This window comes from Agelaius phoeniceus, chromosome 1 (assembly GCF_051311805.1).
Source record: "Agelaius phoeniceus isolate bAgePho1 chromosome 1, bAgePho1.hap1, whole genome shotgun sequence".
In the NCBI taxonomy this organism is placed as follows: Eukaryota; Metazoa; Chordata; class Aves; order Passeriformes; family Icteridae; genus Agelaius; species Agelaius phoeniceus.
In genome coordinates, this window is record NC_135265.1 from 34,377,514 (window position 1) to 34,395,957 (window position 18,444).

General features: G+C 37.2%; 1 protein-coding gene across 1 annotated transcript in view; it reads right to left on the reverse strand.

The window, feature by feature from the left end:
* The window catches only part of SKAP2 (src kinase associated phosphoprotein 2), a 120,628-nt gene that overhangs the window by 30,157 nt on the left and 72,027 nt on the right, over positions 1 to 18,444 (reverse strand). Inside the window, exons 7-9 of the mRNA XM_054633499.2 lie at positions 10,028 to 10,152; positions 9,059 to 9,122; positions 8,555 to 8,659 (exon numbers count right to left, since the gene is read on the reverse strand). Coding sequence (XP_054489474.2) covers positions 8,555 to 8,659; positions 9,059 to 9,122; positions 10,028 to 10,152 — 294 coding nt within the window. The remainder of the gene's footprint in view (positions 1 to 8,554; positions 8,660 to 9,058; positions 9,123 to 10,027; positions 10,153 to 18,444) is intronic.

The following is an 18,444-nucleotide window of genomic DNA, read 5'->3' on the forward strand; positions in this document are numbered from 1 at the left end:
GATCCTAAACTAGTTTCCACTAAAACACAGAGTTTTTAGGCAGAGGAAAAGTTAAGACTTCAAAAAAAGGACTGAAACAAAGTATCCACTGTGACAACCATCCCTTTTCTGGACAAGAAAACTGTCCTCCTATCTTGTCATTTAAACAAATCTCACTGACTTGCCAAAAAACTTTCCTCAGTCTCTTCCAACTTCTTAAGAAAAGATTCTGCCTTTTGCTGCTGAAGCTCACCTGTGTGCCTGCACCCTGCACTTCCCTGGATCATCCCTCTGCTGCCTCTAGGGCACAGCAGACTGCAACATCTTGCCCTCTCTGCCTGGTCCACCAAGTGGTCCAGGCTCTGGACCCTGCTGACCATCTTCCTTTCCTAGGAGCAACCATCCTGTTTCTTTCAAAAACTTGTACCCAGCCCAGGGAGCAGCAGCTGAGACAAGGAAACAAGCAGCCTTTTCCTGTGTTACCTGCTTTATATATGTGTAAACTAAACATGACATCTTTTTCAAACACAATACACTGCAACAAACAAATCAGACATACATACATATAGCCAGAAAAATTCACAAAGTTCTGGTCAATTGGTGGTATTTCTTTGGTTATTTCCTCTATTTTGAAGAGAGTGGGAAGAAAAGTGAGTAGCAAACTGAAAGGATTTACATTTACAGAAGGATTTATGCTGATGCATTTCTTAAGGCTAAAAAATTCAAATCAGATATTTGTATCTACACTAACAGAATGATTAATTCAGCCTTTAGAGCCCACCTTGCTGGGTCTTACTTGAGAATTCAGTTGCACAAATTATGGTTCTTTAATAGCTACCTTGTGGAAACCAGAAAAGTTGAGAAGCGATAGCCTGAGGCACCATATAACCTCTGGTTGCTCGTTTCTCAAAATACTCTATCTAATGGTTTTAATAGCCTGATATGCAGTCATTCATCACAAATTCAAAAAATTAAGGTTCTTTGATCTATCTAGATAGTATTTATCACATTTATACCCAAGCAGTAGAATGGCCCCAATGCTTATTTCTATTTTCATAAATATACATAATAAAATTGATGTTTTACTTCGAACTTACTAAACTGCAGCAACTCCTCAAATTTATGCTTAATAAACTATCTCACATAAGAAGACATTTTCTCTGAATGCTTGCATGAAGTGTATTCCACTGCTTCTTAATTAAATAAAAACAGTGAAAACTTTGCTTTCAAAAGAAAATACTTTGGGTCCACAACCCATTGAAGACATGCACGCATAACAAAGCTTTGTTCACATTTAACATGAAGCCAGCTGCCAGAAACAGAGTCAACACTGAAAAAACCATGATACAAATAAAATTACATTGTGTGACTTTTTTTCTTGACACAATGACAAGTTTTTCTGAGACAGGATTCTATCTCTTAATAACAAACAGTTTCTGTCACATACAGCTCACATCAGACTGGTTTTACAAATCAATAGAGTCATTGTTTAATGCTGGTGCACTGAAAACAGAATCAAAATTACTGACCAGTACCTGCAATAAAACATCTTTCCACAAGTAAATTCATTTCAATAATTTGTGAGCTAATTACTTTTTGAAGGAGTTCTTTAAACATAGAAAAGTATGATTAAAAGTACTTCCATTATTCATGTCATCTAATATTAAGCAAGTAAGTTTTAAAATGCCACTAGACAACAGGTTTTTTTAGTGGTGTATTTTTGTCGGCTTTGGTTTAAGTTTTTGGTCTGACTGGATTTTTGGGTACTTCTCTTTTAAAGTCTGAAATATATAAATAAAATCCAGCATTTGCTAACATGAAACTTTGATAAACACAGCCTTTCCCACATGAACTACTTCAATGTATTCTAACAGTTGACCACAACATCAGGAAAATCACTTCTATTTTCTCCACCTGTTAACTCTGAAATCTATGAATCCTGAAACTATGAAATTTCTCATGCAGTTCCAAGGGAGGAGAACAAATAGCTATCCTTAATAGCCCACACTTTCCATTTATTGTAGATACTGTAATTGACTGCTTTGAATCTCGCAACTGACCAAATGTTCTGCAGCAGAGGTATATCACTGAATAAAATATAAAGAACATTATCAGACCCACCCTGAGTCCAATCAGTCAATATACCTCTCACATGCAAATCAGACTAAATATGAATAATTAGTTATTGTTCCACTTTTACTGGCCTCCTGACTTTTGCAGAAGTGTGTGTGATGAGGGAGCAGGAGGTGAATTGCACCATGGACAGTAGGCTTTCTGACAGCTATGGGCCACCTGTTGTTCACAGACGGCCACTTTATACTCACTTTAAAAGAAATGCAGAAGAGCCTGTGAACCTTATTTTTCCTCACAAAGACCTGCCACTTCCCACTCAATGGACATCTCATTCTTTTCAGCTACACCAGATTGTCTTACCTCCTCTTCAATCACTGACACCCAACATCAATGGAAAGAAGGGCTCCCTCTTTAGATGTAGAATTACAGTAATTGAAGATAATGCCCAAGCTCTTGTCCCAGACAAAAGCTGAGGTCCAGGTATCAAGTTCCTAACCACCTTGTGGATGCAATGTCTTTAAATATTTTTCTGAATTCGTAACTCATGTCTCTGTGAACATTTAGTACTATCTGAAGGATAACTTCAAGGCAAATATAAATCCCATAGGACTATTGCCTCAAAACCCAGTGACAGAATTCTGACATGGCTCCATCTCATCAAAGCTGCTGGGATTCAACAATATCGAGTTAAAAGAGATTGTTTTTCAATCATTTCCATGTCTGACACTTAGCAGATTCCAAATCCCAGTGATCAAGAAAACAAAACAACACGTCTTGGACCTAAAAAATATACTTCTTCCTTTATTACTCTCTACACTAATTCATAGTTCACATCTGCTTTTCACTGTTCTTGTAGTACTTTAATTGCTTTTGAATTACAGGTGAGTAAGAATACTGTAGCACCCCCTTGTCCTTATTCTGGTACTTCACCTATCAGCAAGAAAGTATGTGCAAAAATACTCACTTTATACAATAATATGTTGGCGAAACAAGTGAAAAATACTTTTTAAGAACTCTGAGATTATATTTTTGGAAAAAAATATTGTGGAATCCTCACTGTTTTAAAAGAAAAAAAGTCCATTGCTGTGCTCTTGAATCTGAAAGGTGTTTTCATGGAAATTATTCAAAAAAACTTTTAGAAATTACTTTGAAAACTTATCTTTAGTGCTGTCCTCAAAAATGCAGATACTAAACACAAGTTTTTTCAACTTCAATTATTCCTGACCCTTCTTATATATTATACTTTGAAATCATTTGCTAATGAAAAGCACTTAGAATTCTTTCTGTGGAAAAAAAATGACTGCACATCAGCATTATATACAACTTCTGGACAAGAACTAAAGAATTCCCTAACTACCGAAGGCAAGCAATAAACACCGCAAGGAATTTGGACCATGTCCCAAGATATGTAATCTAATGACTTAGCAGCAATGATCACAGGTAACATCTCAGACTCCATAATCACCCATGTCTCTGCTGACTTAAACCTACTCTTCTGGTTTGCAAGGGCAAATTAAGAGTTTCTTCTTTAAGCCTACAGGTTTTAGGAACTGATTGTACAGCTGTAATGCACACCTGGGACTGCTTGGCACCAAACGCTGTGCTTTGGCCCACATACCCTGACTATGCTGTAAGAAGCAAAAGTGTCCTGAAAAAGAATTTTCATTAACACAGTGCTGTAAAATCTTCACTTCTAGTGTCAAGAAGTCAATATATATGACATTATATCTTGAGAAAACAAATATATGCCATGAGTGTTCATGACTGACAGATGAAACTTACACTCAAACTCCACTAAATAATCCTTACTTCTTTCCAAGAAGACGTAAATTGGAGAACATGTTCTTTTCCCTGCCCCACCCTCATGCTCATGAAAAGGGTAAACATCATAAAAGAAGTTGCTTATTCAAAACTGTAGCAGTCCAGCAAGAAGATGGTATTGTTATGCTGCCTAACTGCAGCAGTTTACTGTTAGAAAAAAATAAACCATGAAAGCTGCTTAAAGAGACAATCATAAGAAAGAAACAGGATGTTCATTCTCTACCTTCATATTCAATGTCAGAAATGTTCTGAAGCAACATCAATGTAATTTTTTAACTATTTAAAGGCTTTGTTTAAAATAAGTAAACAAATTGAAGTGTTTCTTTGCACAGCACACTTCTCATTGCATGAAACTTAAGACATTTCTTACTTTTCCCTGAGCTTTGCCTTAGTTACAGAGTTTCTCTACCTAAGCTTCCAACTATGCTGCAAAACAGAATTATTGCCCAGAAACCTGGGTTTGACAAACAGTTTGGCAGAAGACTGATAACAGGAATCAAAAGACAAACACCAGGTTTCCATTCCCATCATCCTGTGCTCAGTCAGAGACTGAATCAATCCTCAAGTTTAATTTACCAAAAACTAAGAACTGATGCAAGTTGTATTGGCTGGAGATCACCACAGCACTGAATCTCACCATCCTCACCTCTTTCTCACCTGAAAGTTCTCTGTGTTATGGGCAGGCTAAGAAGAGATGACACAGAGCCCCAGTGCCAGTCATGCTCATATTACAGTGCTTCAGGATTTACAAACTTATCTGCTCTGTAAGGGCTCTGTAAGGGAGTTTTACCTCCATGCAGCAAATAAGCACCACCAAAATAAGAATCAAAACTTATCTTTAGAATAATTTTAATGGAAATTATACTGTATAGCATGGAAAGTACGGCTATAATGCAAGCTTTGAGGAGAAAGAGAACAAAAGAAAAAAGCCAACACAAAACTGGAAATTAAGATGTTAGCTTAGATTAACACCTCTTTTTTTCCTATTGGGCCAGAGTGTGGTAGACAGCACACAAACTGAGCTGAGTTTAAAAACAGGATTAAGGGGGAAGGCAGTAGTTGGCATTGCAGTTTTGGGTATGTGCTTCACACAGATGTGAAACCACAGAAGACAATACTAAAGGCCCTTAAAACTATGTCACTGAAACCTCAAGTTAATAAAAAAATTCTGTCTTCAAGGGCTGTAACAGACAGGAACAACTTTAAAGCTGGTACATGTTCTGTTTTATGACAGGCACAACTCCATTGTTTAAAATCCCACTAAGCTAGAAACTCCATGCATCAATTTAGCTCCACCCAGAACACAGAGTTATTTAATACTACAGTTTCAGGAGCTATGTTATAGCTTGTAACATTCAGCTGTGGACTGCAAAATTATATATAGTGACTAAGGTAGAAAATAAATAGCTAATTAAGAAAAATGGTCCTTTATTAATGAAATTTTACATTTTGCTTAGCCAAGTTTTCCTCCATGATTTTATTAAAAACCAAAAAGACTAAAGCCTAGTTTGCTGAAGACAGCATAAAGATTTCTTTTCCTGAAGAATCTTCCAAAGGAATTTTAAAACTTGGGAATTCTTTGAAAGTTCTGATGTTTTTTTTACTTTACCTGAATAACCGCAGCAAAACACTGACTAATACTGAGAGCCATGAAAATTATCCTTCCATGGTCAATATGAATTTGAATGGGCTATTAAAGAAGAAAGTGACTTAACAGATCAAAAGATTAAATTTCCTACATCTCTTTGTACCCCTCCCAACTATCAGCCTGCCAGCAGACTGATATGCATGGTGTATACCACTGAAATCTGTGCTTTAGGCTAAATAGTCTGTTGGCATTCTAGACACTGGTTTGAACATATCCAGCTTCTGCCCAGAAAATTCATCCACACTGTCTTCTGTCACAAGCAGGAGAAAAAAATAGCTAAGCAACGAGATAGCTAGAGAATATAGTGTCAGTGCTGATTATTGCCACAGTTCTCAAAATTTCCCAATTTTCAAAACCATGCAAAAATATCAATATGCTTTTTTTAATACAAAAACTCTTTATTCAAATACCAAACCAAATATTATCAACTGAACTGGCTTAATTTTCTTCTGAAATGCTGGCATAAAAACACTGGAAAACCACAGAAATGCAAAATTTTACTCACTTGAGAAAATGCAAATTATAACCAAATAAATGATAACACAGTACAATGAGCTGTACACCTGAAATTCAATATTTATAAAGCTAGTGGATCTGTGAAAACAGAGGAATAGAATCCTCTAACATGAATATGCTTTGAGGATAAAAAAAATGTGGAGATTAATTTCTTCTCCACCTTCACAAGGATTTAGCATGTTTGCCTTCTGCATTCCAGAGCTTAGCATAGCTTTGCAGCTGTACAAATAATTTTTTTTCTGTTCTCTTAACAGGCATTCCAGATTTCTTATTTGTTCTGTATTATTATGCCAGGTAACAGCAGGGATAATGATGCTCCACCTTTGACCATGAAAGGAAGAAAGTGTAATTCACTTACCTGGGAAAATAGGAAGGACAGCCAAGTGTAATTAAATGCAACCAATCAGGTCTAATTAAAGGAGATGAACCAAACTGGAATGTACTCTTTTACCATCAAGTTTAGATGAACAGCTACACAAGAAACAAATAAGGCCTACTCCTGTGAGGTTTGTCAACCAGCATTTCACCTAACACGCTTCAATATGATATGAATTAAGAAGAAAAGGACTGCTCTAAGGCCTCAGAGTCATAAGTCTGTAATTCCATTTAAGCATATGATTATTAAAGCACATTTATGGAAGATAAAAGGACCAAATAATCACCTAAAATCTATTGCAAACTCATGCTTTATTTTTACTTAATTATGTCAACACATCGGAGTCAAAACTTTTTAGTTTTACAGCTCCACTGTAAGAAGTAAAATGATCCTTCCTGAGAAGTTCACAATTCAAATAGATGAGATGGCAAAAGCATGAGATAAAGGAAGATAATCTCTACTTGATAATATGAAAATGAAGCCCACTCCAAGATCACAGGGAAATAAATTAACTAAAAACTGAAACTAAATTTTTTGAACTACCCCTTCTTTGTGATGTTTTTACATTTCAGGTTTATTAGCCACATTAGGAGATAATAGCTCCCAAAAAACTGTCATAAAAATGGGATGTAAGTGAAAATACTCTAAATTCCTACAGAATCACACCAAGGCAGCAATTCACTGAAGACAGAGCTCGAAGCAAAGAACTCAAAGTCTATATTAACCAATGCCCTTCTCCCAGTATTTTATGTGTTACTGCTCCAGATCTACGTACTATCTGGCATTCAAATGAACAGGTAAGGTAACTGAAGCTCAAAAAAAGAGTAATTTATGCCAGGATATATGTAGAGCTTCTTTAACAAAAGCAAAAGCAAGCATACAATGTAAGAACCTCAACATCCAAAAAGCACTCTAATAAGGTTTGGATGTATCGTTAAAATTAAGCCCAGTAATGTAGTTTTTATATTCATTGCAGAGAGTTTTTCAGCATGCATGACACACTGCATGTCACTTCAGCAGAACATGCATTCTGTGTTGAAGTAATCTAGGTACAATTCAAAGATATGGAACAACCCAAAAAACAGCTCCTAAAGATATATAAATTAATATCTTATAATTTTATGATACTCATTTTCATGAGACACTTGTTTTTTTCACCCTTTATTCACTGAAATGACCTTAATTTTAAAATCAAAACAAAGTGTAAAATGTTCTTTTCTCCAGTGGTCAGGAAATTCTACCTAATAGATACAGAAGGTTAGTCAGCATCACATAAAACAACTAATTTTTCCTCTCAGATTATTGCTGATAATTGCACTGCTCCAAACAGCAAGGGGTATAGAACTCTATTTCATACAAAGTGATTATTAATTGTCATATCACTTGTTAACTAATGATAACTGAAAAATTGATATTTTTTTTTCAGCTTCTTAAAATTTAATAAAGAACAGCAACCTTTCTCCTAGTACTTGAATGTCTATAATCAAGAACTTTTGCCAAGCTCTTTTTCTTTTGTTTAGCCACCTGACAGATACAGTTGGACATTTAAAGGCATAATCATTCAACCACATTGGAAAATCCACAGTATAAAGTTTCTGTATCATCATAGCCATGCTGGAAAACATGAAACAGAACAGTGTCAACACTCATGTTGCTTTCCTTGCAGTTCATTTCCAGAGTCTTTTCAAACAAACACATTGCTTTCTTGCAGGATTGTAATACCATGTATTAGGCAGAAGCTTGTAACATTTGGAATGATAGAGAACTTCTGCTTAATACAAATGCCAAAATGAATAAAGAAAAGAAATAATGGGCATGTTCCAGGAAAAAGCTGTAAGGCTTTTCAATTTTTTAATTTAAAAAAATTGCATACCAGAAAATGTTAATGAGCTGAAGGTTCCCTGAGTTCACTTCTTTTACACATTCTGTGCTATTTTGACGCCCCAGCTAAAGTAAACTGTTCTCTCACTCAGAACTGAAGACTTTTTTTTTTTAATATCATAGCAAAATCTGAAATCTGAAAGTATCATATTCATCGTGCTACTTTACTCACTTCCTTTAAGCCACTCAGAGTTATCAAACTAGAAGTAGAGAAGACAAAATGACCACAAGTCACACAGTTAGAAAGAATTCAACAATACCTTTAACTTCTTCATAAATGCTATCATCTATCAGGTCACTGTTTGCTTGTCCAACATCATCATATTCCTCTTCCTCCTCCTCAGGAATAGCATTAGATCCTGTATCTAGGTAACAGTGGTTTAAAAAGTTAACATCTAGTGGAAAAGAATGCCTAAGTAGAAATTTATGCAAAATGAAAACAATTCTTCTATGACCTGCTCCTTCCAGTACATTCTGCTTATTTTTTTTTACACTGTTCAAGGGGTAAGAAAGAGTTTATATGAAGGAGCTTATATAAGGGAGAGCTTTCAAGCTAAATAGTATTCTGGGAGAAAAGCGAAAATCTTGAAGAAAGAGAAAAGTCATATAAAAGCTGTAATACAACTGAAAATTAGGCCTTGCTACTCAAAACTTGGATATGTGGGAATCCTACAGGTACTAACATGACAGATAAGTAAATGGACAGAACTACTGTCACTAAGCATTATTGGCAATAAAGGCAACTGCTCTACTGGCTGGCTTACCTTGAATTACAAATCTGACTTGCTGTACCCATTCCTCTGCTTCTTTGGGAGTGGCAGCTGTAAACTATTAAATGCTTATTAATAACTACTACCAGTAATGTCAAAAACAAAACTACAATTTCATTAGCAATAAAAAAGAGGGAATGTAACATTCCCTTCACTTCCTCAAGAAACCATTAGCAATTCTTTTCATGTCTTCTGGTACTTTTCTTGCAAGGATGCTTCTTATAATGTACAGCTAATTTTGACAAATTTATGTAATTGAAGGAGAGGATGATGGATTTGAAACTCTGATCAGCAGCTGGCAGCTGTGCAGAAAAAAGCTGCTTCTCTTCATCAATGTCAAAGCCAGAACTGATGAACAAAATTTGCCCTTGACAATTAGAAGACACCCATGAATTTCTTTAGACTGCTGGGTACAGTTTTCTTAAAAATGTTCTTGTCAGACTCCAACACACTACCTGACAGCTTAATTAACTGGCTTTCAACCGCAATCTCAGATATTTAAAACTTATTAAACTTACATTCCATATTGATGTCTGGCTGATAGATCTCTGAATTGCACAGCTGATATGTGCCTTTTTGTAGGGTTTCCTTGAAAAGCCATGACCAATACAATATGTATTTAACACTGATACATATTTTAACTTTTTTTTACTATTTAATTCATCCAAGAAATCACACAGACACACTATACAATAGATATTAAAATGGTAATATTGAAATGACCAATAGATAAAGATGATAGATTTCCTTGCTCTTGACCAAAAAGATAATATTTGAACATGTACATACATACGTTTAATCAGATTTTTTTTCCTAATATATGAATATACAATATATGCAAGCGAGGGCTTCCTTTTTTCATTAAGATATCAGTGACAGTTGTTTCACTGAAATGCTAATTCAGTAACTGGAATTGTAACAGCTTTGTCAATTAAATTTCAAGTCAACATAAAAAAGTCCAACCTGATAAATGCGCTTATCTGGAGCAGAGATTTCAAAACAACAATCTTTCTTCGCATCCTTCCGAAGGCTATTATTCATTCTGATGGTGTAGCCCTCTAAGGCAAATTCACCTTTCTGTTGTTTGTCTGTTGGAGATAAAAAACAAAGTTAGAGCTTCATTTACAACAGTGAATGTAAGTGGCTCAGCAGGTTATCGTTTATTCAGATTTTGTTTTCTATTTCATGAATTTTACAAAGAACACGTAGGTTCTTAGCCAAATGATTAAGTGATGCTTCTGGAGATAAAGCTTTATTTTAAGGGAAGATGTACCCAAAAGTACATTTTTTCTGTAGGATGCCTAAGGAATTCCACAGGGGGATGTTTGCAGATGGTGGTCTTATTTAGTAAGAAGTGCGTGTTATGACACTTGTATCTAGGGAAAGCCAAGAACTGGAACTTGCAAGACACGTTTCCTATAAATCAGTGTCTCTTTCAGGTTCAGTAAACCAATGGGAAAACCTGTCTAGCTCAGAACTTGCTGAGCTCCCTCCTAAACTAACCACTTCACTCAAAAAATAAACTTCAAGCTTCTTTTTAAGCAATTGGAAAAGCTGCTTTTCACATTCTCCCACCCACTCCCAGATGTGCCTCCTTTCAACATGGCAAAAATACAGAATTAATTTTGTTATAAATTCAGGTGTGTGCATCTGTGTTCATTCCAAAAGCCTTTCTCTCAAAACAGCAAATGTTTAATTAGCTAATAAAAGTACTGAGCCCTACCACAGTTTATTAGGTACAGCCATGTGGTTGTTTTAAAGACAATATTCTACTTTTCAAAGGTTCTGGTTTATAAAAGTATCACTTACAACAGATCTGACTTTAAATACACTGCATGTTGTGCAAGCGGCACCTGTGCACTCCTTTCGAGCCCTTCAAACCAAATTCTACAGCAGATTTTATGTGCTCTGGCATATTTTGGCAAATATTAAAAACAAACCAAAAATGTAAAAGTAATTAAGTTTTGCAATTTCTGCAGATCACAGTGCAGCATTCAAGTGAAGACTGGCATCGTATTTCACATTTTGCACAGGCAAACAAAGAACAAAGTGCAGTTGCATATTTTAAAAAATGCCATTTAGCGTGGGGCTTTTTTTACACAGAAGAGAAAAACCATTAGTTAACAATAAGCACCAGGCACAGCAGCAAAACTACTTTAAGTATTGCTGAATAGAACTTAGGTGCAAATTGAGCATCCATTGCTTATGCTTGTCAACAAAAGGAGAAAATTTCTACAGTAGATAAAATAGGAAAACTATTGTTTTCAACAAATTTTTGTCATATTTCTGGGAATTTAATAGGAAAGAAAATCTCTTTCCACTCCTGAGAGGGTAAAAATTGGCTAACAAAGCAATGTGAACATACATGGACATAAGGGCATTCACCAGTCAAATACTCTTTCTAGTAATCTTATGTGCACATAGACACATATTCTCTGTCCTTCCACCTTTTTATGAACTCTCACCCAGGGCAAGCAAATACCCAATAACACAATAATATGAGAAAATCTGGGGCACCATTCTATTTTCACTTCTAGTCCCTTCCCCCACAGTAAGTTTTACTCTGTCTTAAATAAGTACTAATAATATGTACTAGTATTTTCTATTTGCTCAATCCTCCACCTCTATTTCGAACAGCACACACATGCAAAATTCATGAAATTACAACAAGGTAGATATTAGAAATAATAACTTGCGATAGGTTAACTAGGTTCCTTTTAATGAAATTCATTTCTGCCTAGAACTGTTATTATTCCCTGCCTTGTGACCTCAGGGAGAAGATGAAGTGAAACACATTAATTTCTCACTCTCCCATGCTGGAGGTTTATCAAAATCCTAGAAGATAGGAGCACGCAGGCAGAATAAACAAATACCAGGTTCAAAAGGTAAAAACATTTTGTCAAGATAAAAATGAGGCAAGTATTCAAATTTACTCTCTTGGCTTATTTCTGAGACTGCTTCTCTGTGACATGGATGATCCCTTTTATGGCAATACACTTTTACAGAGCTAATCTTGAATAATCTTTGCACTGGTACTCGTTCTTTCAAAGAGCATTGCAGTTAAACCACTAAGATGCTGTACTTTGGAAGGGGATGGTGCATGACATCCATATCCCATTTGATTGTTTTTCTGTTTATACGGCTTTTGTCTTATCTCTCTGAACACACTATTTCAGTGCTAATGAAAATTACCTGTATACACCACCAAATATTTATATACATCCATCCCTTGCTATTACAGTCTTTCAATGACCGTTATAGCAATAGACTAGACTTAGCATTGCTGCTTTTACTTCCAATTGTCTTAGCAGTAATCTCCAAATAAAGTCCAGTGTGGTGCAAATGAGGAAATTCTAGGACAATGAGGTACTTCACAGCCCTGACTCAGAACCTGTTAAAAATTGAAAGACTCTATGAATTCACGCTCCCTGTGGCAGCAAGCCAGAGATAAGACCCAGTATGTCCTGAGAAACGGCTCCAGAAATGGCAGAACACAGGTCAGCTATAGCTCAGCTGCCTGCTCTGATGGTGACAAACAGTTGAGGTCTACAAATGCCATTTGCTCTTGCAGAATACACCTTTTCAGTTAGGACTGGACATCAACTGAAAAGGATCATCCTTGATCACCACGGAGCAAACCATGACCCACAGTAGCTGCTTGGCCAGGCAGAGCAGTCAGGTGCAGCCTTGAAGGCAGAGCCATCCTGGCATCATCAGACTCAACAATTGTGGGAAGAGGGGACAGGGAAGATGGGGCGGAGGCGCCCTGGGAGGATCCTACTGTATGAACATCAATCATCTGTGATTCACTCCCCCCTTTCTGGAATATTCCCTGTTCCTCACTCCCCCATTGGACATTGTCACAAGACCACCCTCTCCTCACATTTTCATAGGTGTACCCCCTATCACCCCACCTTGTCCCCTCCTCTGAGCCCTCTTCCCACTGGTTGATTTGTACCCCGACCCTGCCTACCTTATCCCCTTTATAAACCCTGGTCCCACCTGGGTTCGGGGCTCGAGCTCGCTCTAGCACCCGCTCCCTTTGACTGCAGTGGTGTCCCTGCTTCCCTCCCTCCTTGGACCCTCGGACTTCCCCCAAACAAATCCAGTTGGATCTACGCTGGTGCCTGGAGTTCTCCTTCACCCTGGTCGCACGATTGGTATCCATCCGGGACTGTGCACACAGTGGACGGGGAGACGCCACTCCCGTGGGACCCACGAGGGAGTGACCTGCCCACACGCACACAGGAGTTCCCCCGCGGGAGGGGAACCGTCCCGCCAACAATCGCCTCGACTTCACTGCTTGGCACAGGCTTGCCGCTAAACGGGTTTGGACAGACCCGGGCTGTTGGTTTCAAAATGCTTTGTGAAGTTAGGGCCACAGCGACTCCTGTGAACTTTCACATCACCAGTTAAATTGTTTCTGTCAGAAATATTTTCTAGAGACTGTGTTTTAGGGAGAATTAAACAGTTTCTGATATTAAAATATTTTGAAGACTTAAAGATTTCACTCGGAGAATTAAAATTAGATACTGTTAGTTTTTATAGCAGGAGTCAACAGTAGCTTCAAGAAGCACATTTTCATTACAGATGATTAATTTTCAGTTTGAACCCCCAAATCAGAACCAGAGTTTTGCTTAGGCAGGAATACAACAACATATTTAGGAAGAACTAGGGAGATATATGCTGATGGAACACAGTTCTCTGAAGCACAATAACATTTTTGCTGTGTGTTATTTTATCAAGAAAAAATTGTCATTCCAATTCAACCACAGAAAACCCTTTAGTTGTCCCAGAAAAACATAAAACAGAAATGCAAAAAGTGTAATATCAGTCTTGTAAAAATGAAAAGGACTGTGAGCGTCAACAAGCATAACTTGTTCCACAATGAAGCCAAATCTCATTTCAGCATAAGCTGTCCTTTGCTCTCATCGGCTCAACCTCCTCTCTCCCCTGCTTCCTATGTCAGGCACAGAACAGAAAAATAAATCTGGGTCTGTATAGATCATTTTGCAACAGGAATTTAAAATCATTAAAAAGTAGTATAGCAGAGGGGAGAGTCAGGCACTAAGTATTAAAAAAAAAAAAAAACAAAGCTAGTACACAGAATTTAGAATTTTAAATGAACTAAATATGGTAGCTATATTTAACATAGAGAAAATTCAGATCTGAATAAAATTTGAAAGCCTTTAAACATTTCTCTCACATATAAACTTCATTTGTTCTAAAAAGAGTTAAATGTTAACAGAAACAGGGCCAATATTATATTGGCTAAAGACAGTCTCAAGGGAAGCAGAGAAAAAGAGTTTTGAAGTAACCTTGCGTAACTAAGTCCATGGGAACATTTAAAACAAAGAAGGGTAAACCTTCAATGAGATCTTGAAATTACTGGGTTGTAAATTTGAGGCCTAAGGCGATGTGCTCATATTATTAGCACATGTAAAAAGAATTAGTGCACTCTGAAAAACAGAGAGGACTGGGACAGTAGAAAGGAAAGAAGTTACAGAGAAAGACATAAGGAACAAAGGCAAACAAAGATTTCAGAGAGTGATAAAGTATTTATAGATACTATTAGAATCTATAATTTAACTCTCTTCATCTTGAAATTAGGAGCCTTTAAGATTTTACAGTTTACATGGCTTCATGCTAAATGTAGTTTCGCATACTTTTCCATGTGCAGGATGTCTGCTATCAAAAAATAGCTCAGTATAAATATCTCCAAAATGGTAATTCCTTTTCCAGCTTTTCAACAAATGCATGCACAGAAGTTCTTCCCTTTAAGACAGCAGATCTGAAATGTAATCAACTTGTTTTTCTTCTTTTTTTTTCCTTTAATCTAGTCCTCTGAGAAACTGAAATTGTAAAATAATTAAGAAATGGAAGAAGTGATTTAGGGCACTGAATTGTTTATATTCTGTTTGCTTATACCCAGTAGTTATTCTTTAAATAACACATTATTAACAACAAGTGTGAGTCTTGAGGTCTGAATTTAACAATCTCACAGTAGAAGACCCAGTACACATCAGATAGATGCCTTTGATTGCCATCACCCTGCTACAACAAAGTCCTGTTGAGCATGCACAATTCCCTTTTCTGCCCAAATAGAAGTAGTTCACCACTGGCCTGGTCATCACTATCTTATTATTCAGAGAAATCCAAAACTATCATGTCCATGTTAAAACTAAAGAAATTGAAAAATAAAAAATAAACTTGGGCTTTTCTAAAAGCCTCTGAATTATACCCCTCTTTAATATCATATTACTGGCGGGCAAGCAGATACCATTTTCAAGTTATAAAAATGAAAATAAATTTTTAGTGCCCATTAGCAGAGGAAAAATTACCATAATGTTATCAATTACTGTCTTGCTAAACATTTAGCTGATCTCTCCAGTTTGCTGAGACAGAAGGGAATATAACATTGTGGCCTAGTGAGAAAGAAGTAATGAAGCCATTAATTCAATCATTTATAAAGCAACAAATTAACTTTCCTTATTCACAGGCACTTTGAGGTCTGAAAGGTTATCCATACGATCTCGGTGTCTGAGGACACAGGAACAGCCAGAGATCATATAGAAAAATGATAGGGAGCCAGGGTACTCAATTCAGGGTGCAACTGTATGGAAGAAAAGAAAAGAGAGGACTATAAAAGATTTATGGAAGGAAAGACTATGGAAAGGAGCACCAGGCAAGCTTCTCAAAATCCCACCTACCTCTGACATTTGAACACAGCCCTCTGCAATGCTGTGGACCACATGCTGGCTACTGATACTGCAGCACAGGCATAAATACACACGTGCATTCCACAACACCTATTTCTGACATGTGATTAGCTCAAACCTTTAAGCATTGTTCCTCCATCTACTCCATCTATCAGTGACCAAGAGAAAAGTGCAGGTGATTCACTTAGACCCATCTGTATCGCTGGATAAACTATATTGTTTCACTACCCAATGCTGCACCAAATGGAGGAGAAAACTGAAGAGAAAATAGGGAAACAAGACATACACCAGCCTGCAGGCATCACAACTGTCAAAGAGATGCTTGGAGTTGTTTAGGTGAGCACACACACAAACACACAGCCATTTACTGTATTTCACAGGCTTTATCTTGCACTATATACTTCTGGACTAGGCCTCATTTTTCATTATTCAGCTTAGAGTAAATGATTCTGAAACTCTTCCTTACATGTTTGTGAGCTTTATACACTTCCACACTTCCTGCTTTCCCAATGCAAAAAGGAGAAAAGTTTAGTTAGAAGAACTAAAACTGCTTTGGAAACAACAAATCTATGCAAATAATAAAAAGGCATCCTATACCCTCATATTAACCACTCAGTTACATTTCCACTGATACTTAAGCATGAAAAAAATCAAACTTTGGTCAACAAAAGACACATCACTGCAGACACAAAATAGCTTTCACAGTTTATTCACCTATGGTCTGGTTTTAAAAACAGACACAATTCAAAACAAGCCAAGATGGGTGCAGAAATCCCTGCTGCCTCTCAGCATTACATCCCCCAGCACAGAGGCACTAGCAGCCCATCATCCATCTAAAGTGATGCAGGCAGCAGGAGTGAGTGCGTGTGGAATCGTCACTTTGAAACCAGGTTCACAATTTGCACAAAGCCACCAAACACACACATCAGTGCTGTTCTACAGTGGGTATGAACACACTCTGAATTTCTACATGGTCCAAGTTATCTGGTACAGCATCAAGGGTCACAGTAAAAGAAGGAGGCCCCCAGCACAACAGCATGCTACAGCAGGTACCACTGCTCCCACAACAGTGGGAGTCAAAGCAGTTGCAGTGAGTAAATGCCAGAGCTGCTCAGGATTGCCTCATCACACACCTCATCCATGCTGACACTCTGCAGCTGAACAGCGTGATGAACTGCAGCATGTACCCTCACAACCATTAAGGTGACAGCTCACTTTTAACAGCATGCTAGCCTGCCATGGCTGGTGTCCAGTTTCTGCTCAATGACAGTGAGTTGCTTCTGCACTGCAACAGGCACTTTTATGTAGGATCACAGGCCTGAAGACAGTACCTCTGACCAGTCTAGAAAAACCTTTTTTTAATTCAAAGACAAGTTCAGAAGTGACTTGGTCATCCCATATTACAAGATCAAGTCACTACACCAAGATTAACTAATTTTTCTGCACTATAAGCACCAATCCAATGGAGGTAGGGCAGAAATTCATGCATCTGATTTGTTTGCTTCCTCCATGAATTACATGAATTACTGCTTGGAGTCCAACTATGCCATGCTCTCTACAACTACATGAAAGGAGGTTGTAATGAGGTGGGGGTGAGTCTCCTCTTCCAAGTAACAAGTGATAATACAAGAAGAAATAGCCTCAAGTTGCACCAGGGAAGGTTTAGATTGGGTATTAGGCAATTTTTTTTCACTGAAAGAGTTGTCATGTATTGGAACAGGCTGTGCAGGGAAGTGGTGGAGCCACCATCCCTGGAGGTATTTATTACACATGTAAATGTGGCACTTAGGACAGGGTTTAGTGGTGGGCCTAGCAGTGCTGCATAAATGGTTGGACTCTATGATCTTAGAGGTCTTTTCCAACCTAAATGATTCTGTGATTCAATACAGTTCCAATGGACCATGTGCCCCTCCCACATCATTAGGTTATGGATAGGAGGACCTTCCCCAAACAATCTGCAGCTTACAAAAGCTCTAAATGCATTGGCCAAAAAAATCTCTCTATAGGTTCATAAATGAAAGAGATCCCACAAAATATGACAGTCAATTCCTAACATGACACCAACCTTCTGAGTGCTAGGGAATGTATTTCTATGCATCTTAACTTTCAATACAGGTATTAAAAATTGCAACACAGACTTGATAATCAGGTTGTTGCAAAAGAAGAAAAAAAAGGACAAAGACCAGCTGGGCAACATGCCTGCCTCAATACAAAGACCACATGCTAGAAAGCATAAGTAATCATTAGCACAGCCATACGGAAAAGAATGTTAAAAAAAAAATCAAGCCTTTTTTTTTTCCTAAAAAAAGCAGGCAAAAATACAAAGATTTTATAATCAACAACAATCTTTATGAACTAGCAATATCTTCTGAAAAAATAATAGCTATTTTTAAATTACAAGGCAATGTATAACTATATATATATAAGTAAACAGCACGTGATCATTTTGCAGAGAACTAATCAATCAGTACTGACAAATCCAAATCAGTATCATGCCATATCTCGTCAAAATTTTTGAACAAAGATTTTTCATGTTTGTGAAGCCTGATCAACCTGTAAATCCCAAGCAAAGAGTATAGAAGAAAAAGCAACATTTAGCAGATATGCTAGCAAAACTGAAAAGAGGACATGATGGGAAACTAGCAAAATGAATACTGGACT